Here is a 17,736-nt window from a genome sequence, read left to right as displayed (position 1 = left end):
ACCTTCCTTTATACTCTCATCATTAAAGCAGTGCTGAGGGTGATTCCACTGGTTCTGCTGGAACCAGGTAAAACTGAAAGTTCTTTTGAAAATAGCTGAGCACATTTACCCCCCTACTTGCTCGCTTGATCTTCACAGCTTTGGCTCATTACTTTTAGCTGGGAACAGATCCTTCCATCTTTAAACTATAAAAAATAAAAAATCTCATATCCTTTTGACCAGAACCCGTGTTTGAGAAAGGAAAAAGGAAACAGTTCTCTCAAGACCAGATCAGACGCGCTCTCCATTAGCCCACTGAGTTCAGTTTGATGTGCTCCTTTTCTAAAGTGGATTGGAATGCATTGATATTGTTTGCCTGTAGTTTTTTTAGGCAAGTATTATTCTGTTCCAGGTAATCCCTGTAATCCCTCCATGGCGTTAGATAGACTACAGCTCTGGTGAAGTGCAGTGGATAATGAGTGCTGCTGACTGCATACATGACAACAGCAGTAGTGGTGTATAGTAACTGGCCATATGATATTGTAGAGGGATAGTAGGGGTCACAATATAATATTATGCTATCATGATGTTATCTTGACTTAAACCACAATATGCTAAATGTCCAAATGTTTGTGGACAGTGCTTCTAATGAATGCCTTCAGCTACTTTAGGTTGCACCTATTGCTGACACAGATGTGAAAATGCACGCACATGCACCATTTATAACATTTAGTTTCTGTAGAGAAGTATTGCCAATAGAATAGGACTCCCTGGAGCAGATAAACATGAACCTGTTGGCATCATGCCTAATGCCAGTTGTGGGCTAGAGGGGTATAAAGCAACCAAGCACTGAGCTGTGCAACAGTGGAACTGTGCTTTCTGGGGTAATGGTGCACCATCCACCATCCATTGAGGTGGAGAGTTGGGACAGTTACTCCAACAAAAGCAGGATTAGCTTTTTAGTTTTTAATAAATACCCTTCATTTTAGAAGAAACAAAGAATGAGCAGATGTCCCAATACTTTTGTCCATGTAGTGTATGATTCTGTTGCAAAAGTAAGTATTGCATTATTACACTGATTTATTATTTTTTTTTTTTAAATCGCTTCAGTTTTGTTTTATATGGAAGCAACAGAGAATTGTGAAGTTCACTTCTCATCCAGGACTGATCATCCAACATCAGCACCCAACCTCACTAACGCTCTTGTGGGTAAAGTCAAATCCTCACAGTGTTGTTCAAACATTTAATGTGTGGCCTTCTCTGAAGAGTAGATGCTGTTATTGTAGCAAAGCAAAATGCCTTGATTTTGAAAGAAATAAAAAGACTTTCTATGAATGTGTTACAGAAGCTGAGCAGTTACAACTTTCAGTCATATCTCTGTCTTTGCATTAGTTTCCACTGATTCATATAATCACTGATTACACTAATGCAAGAACTGCATTTCTTCTAATATTTTCAGACACAAAATAAGAACTAGAAGGCAACACTAACCAGGGCAAACATTTTGAAGCTCCCGCATAAAACAAACCAAAAAAACTCTGCAAGGTGATTTCTTCTGCCTGGGAGCGAACATGGCAACTAAACAGTTTCAACTGACTTTCATTAAAGGACAACGAGAGGAATGGTCAACATTAGTTCTGATCCGTGACTGGTTCCTTTCATCCGTTTATTAATGTTTAACCCCCTTAAACTTTGTAACTCCCTAAACTTGTATGTAGGCCAACATTGAAGTCCCTCACTCTTATAACAATATAACATAAGGCAGTACTTTCACAGTAGTTACTGAGTAATTGATGGTAGTTATTAAGTAATATACCTTAAAGAATTGGTTTAAAAGATTTTATGTCAAGTCATTTTGGAGAATTTCTATTGGTCCACTCATGATGAAATATTGACAAAAAGGACATAAAAAACAACTGCCAGATTCACATTATGTCAAACAATGAGAAAGGAGCAAAAATGAAGATAACAGCAATGATCAAATAATATAATATGAGGTGGCACTGTGCTGCCGCAACTATTGTGCATGTCGCACAGCTTCAGGGGCCTGGGGTTGTGGGTTTGATCTGCACTCCTCTGTTCTGTGTTTTACTTATGTCTGTGTGGTTTTTCATTCAGGTACTTTGGGTACTTTGCATACTCTGATTTCCTCCCACCTCCCAAAAATACTGAAAATACACAAGATTGCCCCTAGATGTCAGTGTATGGCCCAGGGGTCACAAGTCTAAATACTGAGCCATGATGCTTTGCCATCAGTGGCTGGAGTCTGAGAGAGCACAGTTGGCTGAATAGCTGCCGCTGTCTCCTCTCATCGCTCATAAAGCGATGTTGGCCGGCACAGGCGTCTGTTAGCTGTTGCGTTGGAGCTAGGTACACAATGCTTTCCTCAGAGAGAGAGACAGAGGCTGGCTTTGCATTTATGAGGGGAGAGTCTTTGTGTTGAGTCTTTACCCTCCCAGTATCAGCAGCATTGCTAGTGCTAGGGGGAGCTACGAAAGAGTGGGTTAATTGGCAGTACCAAACTGGGTGTAAATAGGAAAAATGTAACAAACAAATCATTTAAAAAAGCTGAAACTTCAGAAACCAAACACATCTTGTCTGACTATGTGTTTTTTTTTAATGTATTTATTTATTTATTTATTAAGGTCAATAAGGGGAAAAGCAAACCTAGGGTTCAAACAGGTTATATTTTAGCCTGATCTGCGAACAGCCTTTAATGACCAATGTGCCCTTGGAGTTGGTCACAGGTGGCTGGACGGTGAGGCCCAGGGCTGGTGGAGTTAATTGAATGCGAGACGGCTGCCCGCCTGCCTGCCTGCCTGTCTGTCTGCCAGTGTGTGTGTGTGAGTGAGTGGGTGCGTGTGCTCGCCTGGCTGCCTGGAGCTGTGTATTTCCAGCGAGTGAGAGACAGAATAATGCCGTGCCTTGTGTGCCCCAGCGAGCTATCACTGCTCTGCGGTTGCCATGGCGACAGTGCCCTCTCTGGGTACGGCGGGCTGGAGAGAAGTTGCTCTGGATCTGCGTCATATTTTTTTTCCCTTTTTTTCTCCAGTGGATCTGTGAGCTCTCTCTTTCTCTCCCGCCTCTTTTTCTAGCTCTCCACAACATTACCCCTCTCTCTCTCCCTCTGTCTCCTGCCTGTCCTATCTCTTTTGCTCTCTCGCTCTCTCACTCTCTCTGTCAGTCCACTCTCTCTCTCTCTTTTTTTTTTTTTAAAGGCTAATTGACCCAGCTCCAGACCGTCAGCACTCAGTGCTTGCTCCACCACAAACATTGCAGGTTTGGACAGAGATAAAAGAGGTGGGCTGATGAGGGACGTTGTCAGTTGATTGCTGTAGCGTGAAGCAATGTCACTGCTGTCATTTTCCAAGCCTGATGACAGTGATGGTATCTTGTGCAGTGGGCAACGGCTTGGTTCTGTATTTGCACATTGAATGACTATTAGTGCTTCCTCTGAGCCCTGTGTTTTGCGTGTGTTTCTCAGGTGGCCTCAGCGGGGTCGGCGACGTGGCTGGAAGGAAAGGTGAGTGTGTTCCTGCACGCAGGTGAACGGATATGGCTCCACGACGCTCTCACCCTGCTGTGCATCAGTCAGAGAGAGGGAATGTCAGTCGGGGCACCATTATTGTTTTCAGTAGAGCTGTGCCATGTGTGTGTGTGAGAGAGAGAGAGGGAGGGAGAGAGAGAGAGAGAGAAAGTAGACCTGATTGTGCAGTCAGTGGTGAAGTGCATTTCCTGAGGCTCAGGGCTTCAAAGCCCCAATCTCTGCCTCGAAAAAAAAAAAAAAGAAAAGCCATTTCCCACAAAAGCTGCTGCCGCAGAGGAGAACCATTTCCTGTGAAATGACTTTGTCGTACTGCGCGTCTCTTTGTTCTTTGTTCCATTTTGGGAATCCTCTTGGTCAGTTCACTCTTCAGTGATTAACAGGGAACCTTGCTTAAATCAGAAAGCAGAGATGAGGTCGGGTCGAGGTTGAGTATGTAAAAAGAAGCCCTGCAGTTTTCACCTGAACCCTGACAATTTTATAAAGAGAAAAAAGTTCTCCTTTGCTTGCTTCCCCGTCCATGTTACGGAAACCTCGGCATGACAGGAATGCCCTGGTGCTTTCTGAAAGAAGTGCTGCCTCTTTTGTCAGTGTATTGATTTTAAGTGACAGGTAACAAGGGCTGACGAGGGTCTGCTTTAAACGCATCTCGGTTTGCTGGGATGTGCGTTTTTGAGATCAAGAGGCTGTAACTCAGCCTTTCAGACCTCATACTCCCTCACACACTCACACACACACACACACTCCCCTCCAGGGCTTCTTAAAGCTCCAGAGGCAGAGCAGTCAGCAGACTTGACAGGCCCTATGAAGGACTCAGTGGTGTGTGAGATTCGGTGGCTCGAAGTGCCGGAGGGAACGGCTTTAAGGCGGAGCAGGTGGGGTGAAAGTGAAGGGATCGATCACAGGGGCAGCGCAGAGCGATGCCAGGTGGACCAGGGGCTGTCTGTCCTCTCGGGAAAGGAAAACACAAAGAGAACCAATGAGGCTCTGAGCTTTAGCAAAGAGGGAGGCAGGATTGAAACTGAGCCTCGCAGACAAAGACCAACTGCAGGTGTTTTAAGGATATTACAAGGCTAATTAGCAGCGCAGTCCTATGCAGTTAGGACTGTTCTTGTGTTATGTGTTTGTTTTATGGATTCCCGAATTGCGTTTAGAGACTTGTTCCCGGCAGAAGTTAACCCCCCCACCTCTACCCCCCACATCACTCTACTCATTAGCTTGTGTCTCTCAGGCTCCTCCGAGTCTCCAGTGGCCCTGCGCTCCAGGTGGGCTTTGCATTTTTAACCAATACTGTCTGTAGCTCTTAACGTTAGCGCTCGCCTGTCAGCACAAATAAATGAGGACTGTGTGGCAGAGAGCGGAAAACGGGAGACAAGGGAAAACAAAGAGAACAGTGTGAAGGAATGGAGGGATCTGGCTGTAATTTTAGAGGTGGAAAGGTAGAGGGAGGGCTGCGCGAGGAGGACAGGAGAGATCAGTAATGCAGCAGGAGATGGAGTGTATGTCTCACTCTGGCTGGTGTGAGTCGTGCGGCAGACCATAGGGAGTGACGAGGCAGTGTGTGTGTGTGTGTGGCACCATAGCTCCACTAGGCTGTAATGATTCTGTGCCTCTGGGCTTTGACTGACTCTGTTTATCTCCCTCAGCAGCACAAGGCAAAAATAGCCAATACATCCACATGAACAAGAAAAATAACACTACGCCACATCACATGACCTATATATATATATACACACACAGTGTGTGTGGGGGGCTGAAATCTGTCTCACAGGTTACTTTAACAAAGCTGCTCTCAAAAAACAATATAAAAACTCTTGCGCTCTCTCTCTCTCTCTCTCTCTCTTTTTGCTCATATTGTTTCTCCCTGTCTTTCTCTATCTGTTTTTCTGCACTCTTGTTTCTGACTTTCGCTTTTTGTTGCTCTCTCAATGTCTATTTTTCTTCTTTCGCTCCATCTCTCGTTTTTTTTATCCCCTTTTTTCCCTGCTCTCTCCATCACTCTCTCTCCTTCCATCTCTCTTCTTCTCTCCTTTTTTTTCTCTTTCTCTCTCTCGCTCTGTCTCCCTTTTCTCTCTCTTTCTCACTCTCTGTCTCCATGTTTTCTTCCTCACTCCCTTTTTCGTCTTTCGTTCTCTGTCCATCTCATTTTCTTCCTCGGCCCTTTCTCTCTCTTTCTCTGTCCATTGACGACTTCTTTACTTATTTTTTGTCTTTCTCTCTCTGTCCATCTCATTTTCTTCCTCGGCCCTTTCTCTCTCTTTCTCTGTCCATTGACGACTTCTTTACTTATTTTTTGTCTTTCTCTCTCTCTCTCTCACTTCTTCATCCCTCACTCCCATTTTCCATCTTTCTCTCTCTCCATCTCTCTGTTTCTCATCCCCTTTTCTGCCCTGCTTTCGCTATCTCCATCTCTCTCTGTCCATCTCTTTCTTCTTCATTCACTTTTTTTTGGCTTTCTCTCTCTCTTCATTCATCTTTTTTTCTCCTTCTCTCACTCCCTCTTCTTTCCTTCCTCATCTCTCTCTCTCTACATTTTTTCTTCCTCACTCCCTTTTTGTCTTTTTCCTCTGTCCATCTCATTTCCTTCCTCAACTCCTTTCTCTTTCGTTCTCTCTGTCACTCTTCCTGCCTCACTTTCCATATTCTGTCTTTCCTCTCCTTCTCTTCTTCTCCCTGTTTTCCCCTCTCTCTCCATCTTTTTTTCTTCCTCTCCTTCTCTGTTTCTTTGTATTTATCTCCATAGCTCTCTCTTTCTTTCTCTCTCTCTCTGTCTCTCTGCCTCTCTATCTGTGTCACCTCGCTGTGTCACACTGTCACTGTCTCTGTCACCCGCGCGCGCCCGCTTCCTCTCTCTCTCTCTCTCTCTCACACACACACACACACTCATATGTTCCACTCCCACAAGTATCGCAGTTTGCATATTAATGAGGCGGGGCGCAGAGTCGTCCAGGAGCATAATTCCTGCTTCCTGCTTGTAGCAGCGCTAGCTCTTGTTTCTACATTTTTATTCCCTTTTGCGCTCGTGCTCCTCCTCCTCCTCCTCCTCCTCCTCACTGCCCTCCCCTCGCCGTCTGTTTCTGCTCCTCAGAGGAAGCCCATGCTCACAGCGCGTGGACTCGACAGCCGCTTTCTGTTACGAGCAGAGCCAAACATGTGAGAAGATGTCTGTTGGAGGTTGCGCTTGCCCAGGTAAGACCATCAGCCGCCTCTGCTCAGCCACACGCACTTTTACACTTCACCAGTCCAGTCCGGTCTAGTCTAGTCCAGTCCAGTCCAGTCCAGTCCAGTCCAGCGCTGCACAGTGGCGCGAGCTTTGTAAGGCTGAAATGCTGCGTGCCGCAGAGATCACGCAGCTTTGGCGAGGAGCTTCACGTGTCATGTTCTGCACTGGAACTGCGCTGCTCGCTACTTTTAGGCGCGCTAACATGGCTCGCTGTGGCAGAGGGGGGGAAGCGAGCGCTGTTCTTGAGCCCAGCGCGTTTTGGGAGCTTTGCCTGGGCGTTCAGTCCGCTGCACTCGGTACTTTCGTTTGTGATCTCAGAGCTCTGGCTTCCTGTGCAGAGGAAGAAATGTTGCTGTGACCTGATTAGCCTCTCTGACTGGTTTACATCCGTGTGCTGAGTGCACGCTTTCTCATGTGACGTTAGCTCTTCTCGCAGGTCTCGCAGTCGTTGTTGTAGCCTACGTGCAGACACCGCTCCAGAGGACAGGGCACTACTCCTCATAAAGAGCTTTAATGCACGGGTTCTAAAGTTGACTTTCTAAAGCACATAGTACAATTTTAGCAGAAATGCAATGCCATTTTTATTTTAACAGGGTTTTGATATCTCCCATGTGAATAATTAGTTCTATGTTTGGTAATATGGTTCGGCTCCTTATGTAGGGGTTCTTTATAGAACCCTGTAAAACATGCTATATAATACATACATTCATATGTATACATAATATGTAGAATCTGTTTGCTCAGAGTATAGAGCTGTGGCTTGTCCTGCTCTCAGCACACCTGATGCACCTGGTGAACTGTACAAGGCCTTCCAGCTGAATGTGTTGCAGCAGGAAAAGCACTACAACATGCAAGGCAGTAATATCCCAGGACAAGGACGGAGAACCACTGGCCTATAATATATGACTCTCTATAGATACATACTATTTGTTTGGGTTTTTTTTTTTGTTCATTTGGGTCCTTCCCTCTGTGTGATTAAGTCAATTAATATGTCTCAAGCACATTTACTAGGTTATAGGTGTAAGGGGCCCATATAACACCTTTTTTTGGACATACAAGAGTCGTAATCAACGTAAACAAGCTAAAGGTTCAAACCCTACCACTTACTCCCAGTCTGTATGGCCCACATATGGAAACTAAGCTGCTTGATTCTGCCTGATTTCTTAATGAGGTATAATACAGGGCAGCCAATCAGTTGCACTTATTAGTTTTTAAGTTACAGGAACATAAACAGTCTGATTAATGATGAGGGATACAGAGAGGATGAAAAAAGATTTTTTGGTACATAAAAAGCATCATAAAAAGACCTTATGAGCCCTTTCAGTGTTATTGTCTTGTGATTTTATTGCAAGCATAATGTATAAAGTCACTTTTTTAGTGTTATACTAAAGTCACTTTTTTAGTGTTATATACTTGGCACTTGAAAGGTGGGTACATACTTGTCCTTTAACACACAGAGGAGTTTTAGGCACTTAGGCAATTAGAGTGCGCTAAAGGGAGAATTGTGGCAGGATCATCTTAAGAAAGCTGCTTGTCACGACCGAGTGTGTGAATCAAGTGGAAATATGCCTTGGGAGACATGGCACAAATTGCACCCGACTAGAGATCTGAGGGCCTTCGGATTTAATAGCCAGCAACCACATGGGGAATCTCCTAGCCAGCAGATTCAATTTGGAACCTCCTATCAGATTAATGGCAGTATTAAATTTCATAAGGCTATAGGTTATCTCTGCACCAAGGGGAGGCCTTGAGAAGAGAGATAGGACCCAGCAGGGACCTTGTTTCGTTAAACTGTTAGGAGTTGTGCTACACAGTTTAGGAGGTACGCCCTTCTTCCCTAGTGCAATCCTTTAACCTAATGGTGACAGCTGTGGCAGTGGATCAACTGTGGATAAAGGCTCAGTCATAACTGAAGCAAATAGATCATTGCAAGACACCTAGATCATCCTGGAGAGGGTTAGCAGACAGCTTAGAGGTCCACACTGGAAATAGTCGTGAATAGATGTGTCAGGCTGGTATTGATGAACCGACTTCAAGCTCTAGGAATGTGATGGTATTAGTCTTGGCAGTGCTGTGGTAAATTAGAGGTGATGGTAAATAGATAGAAGTCTGTCTTGCCATTGGGCACCATTGTTTCTCACTGAGTCACTCCATCAGTCACTCCTACCTGTTACTACTTAAAGCCCTCAGAAGAGTTCTTAACCAAGTCCATATGGCTCGGTTGTATTGGAGTCACTCTGTGCCTCAGTGAACTGTGCGAGCATCGACATGGAACCTCAGAACGAATTCATGAGGTTCATGACGCATCTCCTGTACCTTCACCAGGATAAAGATCTCAGAATACAGGCTTTAAAACGTGTGGCATCGAGGCAAGTTTAGACGGATGTGCAGGTCGTCTTCGTGCCATCAGCACAATGCAAACAGTTTCTCCAGTCGCTCCCGAGTGAGATCCTTATCTTGGGTACAAGACCCAGCAATGAAAGCCCTTCTGGCAGCTCGGTGGATAAACAAGCCAACATTTTGGCACATAACATTTGTTTAAAATCAAGAAGATTATGTTCACCAGGGTACATTTTTTATGAGTGTGGTCATGGAAATTTCCACAGCCGTGTGTCCTGTCCGATTGTTCTCTTTTTTGGGTGAGCGAGGGAGGGAGGGAGGGAAAGAGAAGGGGAGAAAAAAGGGGGCGAGACAGAGTGAAGCTGGGGAAAAGAAAGAGAGTGGGAGAGACAGTTGTTTCATGTTGAAATGAGCTGCCTTTGTGTGGGCTCTCCCTGCACTGCTCCATAAAAGGCAGCGGCGCTCCATAAAACCTGATTGCAATATTCACCTCGGCTGGAAATATGATGCTATCTCCTTCCCTTTCTCGACTCCCAGTCCATGCCCCTCCTCCCAACACATGGCACTATTTGAAGTGTCGTTTTGTTTACATTCCTGTGCTTATGCAGGCTGCGTGGGAGCATGTGTATCCTGGGCCTCCTGCATACCTATAGTCATGGTGCTTTTCTAAGCACTATTTCTTGCTTCATCTTTACAGTGTAAGTGGTGCAGTGATGGGGACCCACATGCAAGCCTGAAATTGGCCATATTTGTCGAGGTTTGGGATGTCGGGCGCAAACTGCACTTTTGTCCCTTTCTCATGCCTTGATTTTTATTTGCGATGCACCAATATGGGAATTCAGATTATAAGCCTAGAATCCAATCAGTGTTTTCCACCGATCTGCCAATGAAGGCTGGTGGTAAAATTTTAGGTATTAAGAATGTCAGCTTGCTCATGGGACTTTCCTATTATTGCTTTTCACATAATGAAAAGGTCCTTTGACCTGGTCCTTCCCCAGGTCATTGTACATGACCTTGGTCTGCGATGGCAGCTCTGCCTCTCCATCACCACAGGCCCCTCCCCTTAGTCCCTGTATCTTTTTTTTTATGGAGTCAATCGGCAGCATTACAGTGTCCTCCAGGGCACTATGTGCTGGGTAGCAGAGCTCCAGCTCCACAGTACCCTCAAGGGGACTGGTTGGCACTTGGGAGCTTAGCACCTGCTCAGAGGTGCACTCCAGGGCGTTGGGCAGTGCTGGCAGCCTGAGCACTGGCTTGATCATGCTTTTCAGGACACTAGGGAGCTGAATTGACCATGCCCTTTGGGGCACTGTGCGATGCTGGGAAGCTGAGCACCAGCACAGAGGTGTCCCTCGAGGCACTTGGTGATGTTGGGGAGCTAAGCACTTGCTGTAGGCTGCCGTCCGGTGCACTGGGAGGCGCTGCAGACAAGGGCAGCTCTCAGGTGCTCTTCAGGGCACCAGGCAGTGCCCAGGCAAATGGTTGTTACAGCTATTAATGCCAAGAGGCATCTAATTGACCTTCCTACCCCTGCAAGTGACGAGAAGTGCGAAGGGAGGAAATGGGACATCGGCTGGCTACAGCAGAGATTCATGTCCATGTAGGTGCAAATCTGGTGGTAATACCTTGCATTCACAAACCATTTCTGGGGTAGGTAGACTGCAAACTGTAGACTGTAGACTATAACTGTCCACCCAGTTAGGATTGACTGAACTATCCCGGCCAGTCCCACAGCCTCTCCAGGTTTGTATTTTGTCCATAATCAATAATTGGTTTACTGCCTTATAGCCTTGGTCAGATGCTGACTTCCTTCTCAAAGTAAATTCTAAACCACATGTGAACTACTATGGCTTTTTGTGGTCCAGTTCTGGTTTAATATAATGCAGTAATAAAGATGAATGGCGCTCAGAGACAGTCAGCAGCCAGTTGATGTGGAGTCCTAAAGTGCCCCTGATTGTTCCCAATAAATATTTTTAAATTTTCTTAACAATAAATGTAATAAATTTTGCATTACAGAGAAATGTAATAATACGCTCCTACTGTAGACGTTGTTTTCCTGTTCTTTAAGGTGCATTTCTTGCTTTATTTTGTGGTGGAGTAAGCAAAATATCATTATCTTTTAACGTAAGGTAATGCAAAGATTATATACATTATATATACACATTGTCATTCATGCAATTATGTAATTCCCAGTTTGGTAGCAGTGAAATTCCTAAACTTGTGCAGATATGAGCTAGCGGCGTCAGGTAATGTTTGCATCAACTCTCAAAGTGGGGCAAACGTGATCTCTGATTTTGAGCGTGAAGTGATTGGTAATACAAGACAGTCTTGAGTATTTCTAAAACTCTTGGGAGATCTCCTGGGATTTTCAGCACAAAAGTCAGTGGTGTAAAAAAAAAACAGTTCAGTTTAGTTCTGAGGTCATACACAGTGTTGGTATAGTCTTGTATAAGTTAGTAAGTGCTTGGCGAGTCTGCACACCTATAGATGAAGCATCTCTTTTGCAAACTGGGTCTGAGTCTCTTTTGAGCAAGCCAGTGGCTAAGAAAAGCTTACTCAGAGCAAGAGGAAGAACCCTTGAGAGAAACCAAGACTCAAAAGGGCAAGCCATTGTCCTTTGGTTGACACTGGAGAGCACAACTAAAATACAAGACATACAAAAGTGTAGTTACCCACAAGAAAAATATGGAAGACAAAGAAACAAAAAGGTCAGAAAAAACAGAGGAGATTGTAGGGTTATGACAAATATCAGTGAATTCATACGGCAGGAAAAACTGGTCCAGAGGACAGGCGGCACCACAGACAGACAGCCACAAACAGATACATCAGCCAGCACTGAGCAGACAGGGCCAGGTCAGTTCAGAACATTGGAGACAAAGAAAGAAAGTGGGAAAAGGTAGTTTGAAGCTATGTAGAGTCTGGTGGACAGGGAAGTGGTGGTTGAATAAACAGCCTTCAACAATACTGAACAAAAACCTGTAGTGGAAGATTAAAAGGTTGAGAGTCTGTGGCGGGTTGTAGGATTCAGTGAGATCACCAAGATATTGAAGGGGCAAACCATTGAGAACTTAAACAAAATTAAAAGCAGCATTATGTGAGAATTTTAAGCATTATTTCTGGCAAATAACTATATGTAGAATAATATTGTCAGTTTTTAAACAAATATGACTCTAGTTATGCAGTATTACGCAGTTCTTGCATTTATTATTTTTATTATTATTTTCCTGCTCACTTCTCCAAAGTTACATAGTGCAGTTAGCAGTATGCTGAGCAGTATGCGGAGCATCAATAATAATGATGCAGTTCTTTCTATTACAGGACAGTGGAGCCTCACAATGATTTTTAAGCTGTTATTTTTAAGGTAAAATGCTACATAGTGTTGCTTTAATAGGCTACAATGAAGGGATGAAAGAACTGGAGTATTTGAATTTGAATTTGAAAATAAGTGTACCTCATTGAGTGTATCTATTTGCATAATATTAGTGGTGAAACCCAACTTTAGAAACCTCAAATCAACTTTTTATTTGGTGCATGTTTAGACATGTGGGCTTGAACTGGGCTTTCCCCATCTTCCTGCATACCTTTTAACATAGCGCAGAATAGCATTAGTGGCGGATGTGCCACATTCAGTGTGCTTATTGAGATAGCAGGGCTTAAACTGTGCTTTCATGTTAGGGCAATATCACCCTTTATGGAGACAACATGGTAAAAATAGAAAGCCAGTGCTAATGCCTCTCCCTCTCCCCGCTTGGTGCGACACACACACATACGCTCATGCAAAGCGCTCACTGCTGCTCCACTCTTGCGCGCGCACACACACACAAGCACTCGGAATCAGTGGGAGCTCTGCTACTTCATGCAGAAAGTCACATGGGCTCCCTTGATTAGAGGAAAAGCAGAGCTAAAATGGCAAGCTCACAAAGCCAGGGCTGTTTCATGTTTCACAATGGCTGCAGCCAGGAGCCAAGAGCCAGCGCAGGGTGTGCGCGCGCCTACAGAGCCAGGAGAAGACTGCCCAGATTCACTCTTTCCGTGTTGGACTGACACTGCTTGTGCACTGTGCATGCACACTCGCATGAGTTTGTGTGTGTTTGTGAGTGGGAATGCAACCCCCCACCCACCCAAATCTCCAAGCCTCACAGATCTGTCTCATTATGTGAAGCTCAAACAAAATGGCTTCCTGTGCTGAAAACCAGCTCCCCTTGACTCGTCAGCAGCCTCTGGCAGCAATGAGGCGAGGATGCAGGCGCTCATTAAGATGTCACGTGTGCGCGATGGTGAGAGAATGTTATGCGAGAGCTGGCATGTGCCAGACACGGACACGCGCCGCTACTGTGTGCACGATGCTTCAGTAGCACTGTCCTAAGACAAAGACTGGGAGATAACTGGTTTTCGCGTGGTGCTTTGATTTAATTACTCAATCTGTTTCTCTTAATAGGAACCTTAGGGTAACCGAAATGGCCAGTGGCGTCCCTGTAATCAAATAAGAAGGCTCTTTAGGCTCCTCGGACTGAGCAGCGGATACCTATTCATGGGTGACAAGATGGAACAGTGTTTGTTGTGACTAAGGAAAGAACATGAGCACAGACCCGCTGGAGTGAAAGGGAAAGTACTCGGAGGGTTGAGTGAGTGTGGAGTCTGGAGATGGAGGGTGGAAGTGGATGGTGTTTGAAATGCATGCTGAGTTAGAGGAAGCAGGAGCGGAGCAGCTGTTTGCTTTGCACCGGGTTTGATCTCAGCGGATCCTATACAGTGGCTGCGCCGCCGCTGTGAACCCTCATGACCCTGCTATTGTTGTAAGAACACACACCGAGGCTTGTCGAAACAGCCCTCTCCAGCTTCCCCTCATCCAACACCTGCACTTCAAATCAGGACCCGTCCAGACCAGTCCGCAAAAGCTGCTCATCAGCATCACTTTCGCTGTTCTCACTCTTACTCACACTCACACTCGCTCACTGTCTGTCTTTGTCTCTCACTCCCTCACTTAGTCTTTCTGTCTCTCTAATTCTCTCTCTGTGTCTCTCACACTCCCTGTCTCTGTCTCTCTTTCTCCTTGTGTCTCACCCTCTCTATCTATATCTGTCCCTTTGTCTGGTCCTCTCCCTCTCCATTCTAACTCACTGTTTCTCTCTTTCTCTCACTCACTCATTTTCCCTATCTCTTATCCCACCTCTCTCTCTCTCTTCTTCACTATATTTCTCTCTCTCTCTCTCTTCTTCACTATATTTCTCTCTCTCTCTCTCTCTCTCACTCTTATTCTGTTCCCTTCCTGTATGTGTCTCTCCCTTTTAGGGCTGCCACTTTCAATCATTTTTCTATCAGTTAATCTATCGAAATAAAATTTCCTTTTATTTTGACAAAATTGTAAATGAAGGTTTACACAATGTGCAAAACTGCAGGTTTAAACAAGAGCTTCAGCACAATATTCAGCACTGCAGTGTGGAATTTATTCCCCCTTATCAAAATGTGTGTGATCTAGTGAATTTATGTCTTTGCCTACAAAAAGAAATGTGCTTAGAACAATGACCGAACAGAGTCATTAGATATGGTTTATATCCAGTCAAGCTCAAAGCGCACAAACACACAAACTGGCCCAGCAAATCAACGCAAAAACGCCCAGATTCCAGCTTTAACATTTTTCTCTTAGGGACGTATTCACTGGAAGTTCTAGGATATTAGGTCGACAAACATTGCTTTAATAAGGAGCAAATTAAGTGGCTACAAGAACAAAGAATTTACAAAGCTTCCCTACCAACGGTTAATAAGCGCTGGTCTATATCTACTACCGGACGCGAGGCCAAAGTGTCGTAATTGTGGATGAAAACTGAAACGGTGTGGTCAGTCCATGTGGTGACGCCTGTGTGTTTTCTCTTCAGTGCTGCTGTGGTATGCCTTTTTCTTTCGATGCCTTTGGTCTTTTTTCAAAATTATTTCGCAACCAGGTCAGACTTTTTTTTTTTATGACTATAGCTCTGAGCCAGAAACGACTCATGGAGCAGTTACATAGTGCTAATGAAGAAAAGGGTTTGTTTTAGAGATGTAAAAAGATAAAAGCAAAAAAATATATATATATATGATGCGTCCACTTTAAATATTGAGGTTGACGCATTTTCAAAGGCAATGTCATCGACCACAGCGTCTAATCGTGGCAGCCCTACTCCTTTTATATCTTTCTCTCTCATTCTTCCTTTTTTGAAAGCCACTTCCTGGAATGGGTTTATAATGATTTAAATAAAGTCTCTATCTCTATCTCTCTTTCTTTCTCTCTCCCTGTATGTTTTTCTGTATCACTTCTCTCTCCCCCCTTCTTTTCTGTCTCTATATCTTCCCTACCTTTCTTCTCCTCTCTCTATCATTCTCCCTGTTTCTCTCTCTCTCTCTCTCTCTTTCTCACTCACTTCTCATCTCTGTCTCCCTGTCTGTCTCACCTGTTTTACCCCACACTGTCTTTCCACTTCTCTGTCTTCCTTTCTGTCTTTCTCACTCCCTCTCTTTCACTTGTCTCACTCCTCTCTATCTTCCTCTATCTAGCTCTCTGTCACACCCGTCTATCTCTCTTCCTCTCCCTCTTCCTTTCTCTCTCTCACTCCCTCTATCTCACTCCCCCCTCTTTCTCTCTCTCTCTCTCTCTCTCTCTCTTTCTCTCTCTCTCTCTCCCTCTCTCTCTTTCTCCCTCTCTCTATCTCTCTCTCTCTCTCTCTTTCTCTTTCTCCTTTCTCTCTCTGGTCACAGCAGTGTAGGAAGGGAAAATGTATTTTCGCAGTCAGCTTTCACTTTGCCATTACGGGTAACAAATAACAAGCCAGGCTGATGACTGTGATATGAACATTAGGGAACACTCTGTACGTATTTGCGAGAAGCCATTAGAGAGCTGAATTATTAGCAGTGACAGATGTTCTATTTTCCTTAGCATATTACACTCCGCATTGATTTCTGTTCTCATTCAGATCAAGTAATTCTCTACCAGCCCTCTGTTGTTTGACACTCTATCGAAGAGGCTGTGAAGTGTTTTTCAACAGGGTAAACTCACCCCACTGTGCAGGGTACACTCTGTACACTCCATTTGTTTGTTTAATGTGGCTAGGAGGATGTGATTGGGCTTGATCATGTTGCTTTTGCACAGTGCGTACGAAACGGGCCCGCAGTGATACAAAGCCACAAAGCAGGTCAGAAGAAAATACGAACCAGCTACAACCAGTTTAGGTCATCTCTGGCAGTAAAGTTCTGATGTCAGTTTTGGGTGCAGCAGAGGCGATGAATTCCACGAATGTTAGACGAGTTAATATTCAGAGCAGTCAAACGTTGGAAGGCGGAAAATCAAGAAACGGCGTGTCAGCAGTGGAGTAGAACCCGACTTAACAAAACCTGTTTCTTTCATGTCTGTGATTTAATGTAGATTTTATTTAAAATCACGGTGGATGATTTCTGCTTGTCACTAAATCTTCACACACAGTAAAAGACAGCTGCTGTTTGAAATGCTAAAAACCAGACAAAAGCTACAGAGGGGTTGATATAACCGTGGTGATGTGATGTTCTGAAAAGCCAGCGCTAAACTATAGCAGATCTCATCCTCTGTGCTGAATTATGGTTTAATTTAATAGAGAGAGACATGTCTGAAGCTAGGTCAGTCGGGGGTTGATAGGCTTCTGGCTCTAAATGAGATGATGGCTTGCCTCAGCACTTCTCTAAAGTAGGCTTTCAGCTTACTTCAGCGCTGTATAGCCACAGGAAGCACAAAGTAAATGGCACATAAGATGTGTCCAATTAAAAGAAAGAAGAGACTGTAAATGTCTGGGAGGATCCAAACCACATGGTCATTTGACCCAGATAACTCTTGCTTTAGGGGAGATACTATAGATGTGTTTTCTGGCGTCGGGATTTGCTCTGTTAACTTACAGAGCTATTACAGTTTTAAATACTTCAATAAATGTTAAACTGTCAGTCTGACAATTACAAATGTTAAACTGCTCTGGATCTGGAGAGAGAAGCTGGTTAGCGTAATCTTAGTTAGTAGGATAACAGTCTACTCACCACAGAACAAATTCAAGTCTGGCTGACTGAAAGCCCACTTTTAAACTTTTAGACGAGAATGACTGGAGAGAGCGGTGACCAATGATTGAACGGCTGCTGTTGAAAGGACAAAAAGCAGAATTTTAAGGTTTTCCCCCCATGGTTTCAGATGCTTTTTGGATCTAGCCCGTCTACAGATCCACAGAATATCAGATGTCCCAGTGCAGCTGCTATTGACTAACTGCTGTTGACGATAAAATAAAAAAAATAAAAAATTGAGAGAGTGAAGCCAAATGACAGGGTTGGCCCAGTAACAGGGTTCTGCTGTGTTCGGACTGGCAGCCTATTGAGGCTTAGATTAAGTTAGCTAGTAGGCTAAACACCACAGCACAGACCTTCAACACAGAAGTAAAGTGTTTTCGACTGTTTTCAGGCACATTTAGTAGACTGGTTCATCCAGGTTTGCTTGTCTTTCAGTCGAACTCAGTGTCACTAAACTCTCACTACGGCTCCCCCACTCTGTGGATCTCTTAAATGTTCATGTGGGAATGAGCAGGTACTAAATAGACACATCAGACACATCAGCCTATTTTAACATTTTGAGAGACAGTCAACATTTTAAATACTGTGGTATACGGCA

General features: G+C 44.4%; 1 protein-coding gene across 4 annotated transcripts in view; it reads left to right on the top strand.

The window, feature by feature from the left end:
* The first annotated feature begins 3,034 nt into the window (after nt 1–3,034).
* ldb1a (LIM domain binding 1a) overlaps nt 3,035–17,736 on the top strand; it is a 28,461-nt gene continuing 13,759 nt past the window's right edge. For 2 of the 4 annotated variants that reach the window (XM_072678096.1, XM_072678095.1), the window contains exons 1-3: nt 3,035–3,279; nt 3,464–3,502; nt 6,612–6,712. In XM_072678096.1, the coding sequence (XP_072534197.1) occupies nt 6,685–6,712 (28 nt within the window). In that variant the 5' untranslated portion in view covers nt 3,035–3,279; nt 3,464–3,502; nt 6,612–6,684. The remainder of the gene's footprint in view (nt 3,280–3,463; nt 3,503–6,611; nt 6,713–17,736) is intronic. The other 2 variants (XM_072678098.1, XM_072678097.1) reach the window with 1 other exon arrangement.

The sequence above is a fragment of the Salminus brasiliensis genome, chromosome 4 (assembly GCF_030463535.1).
Source record: "Salminus brasiliensis chromosome 4, fSalBra1.hap2, whole genome shotgun sequence".
Classification (NCBI taxonomy): Eukaryota; Metazoa; Chordata; class Actinopteri; order Characiformes; family Bryconidae; genus Salminus; species Salminus brasiliensis.
This window is presented reverse-complemented; position numbering and strand designations above follow the sequence as displayed.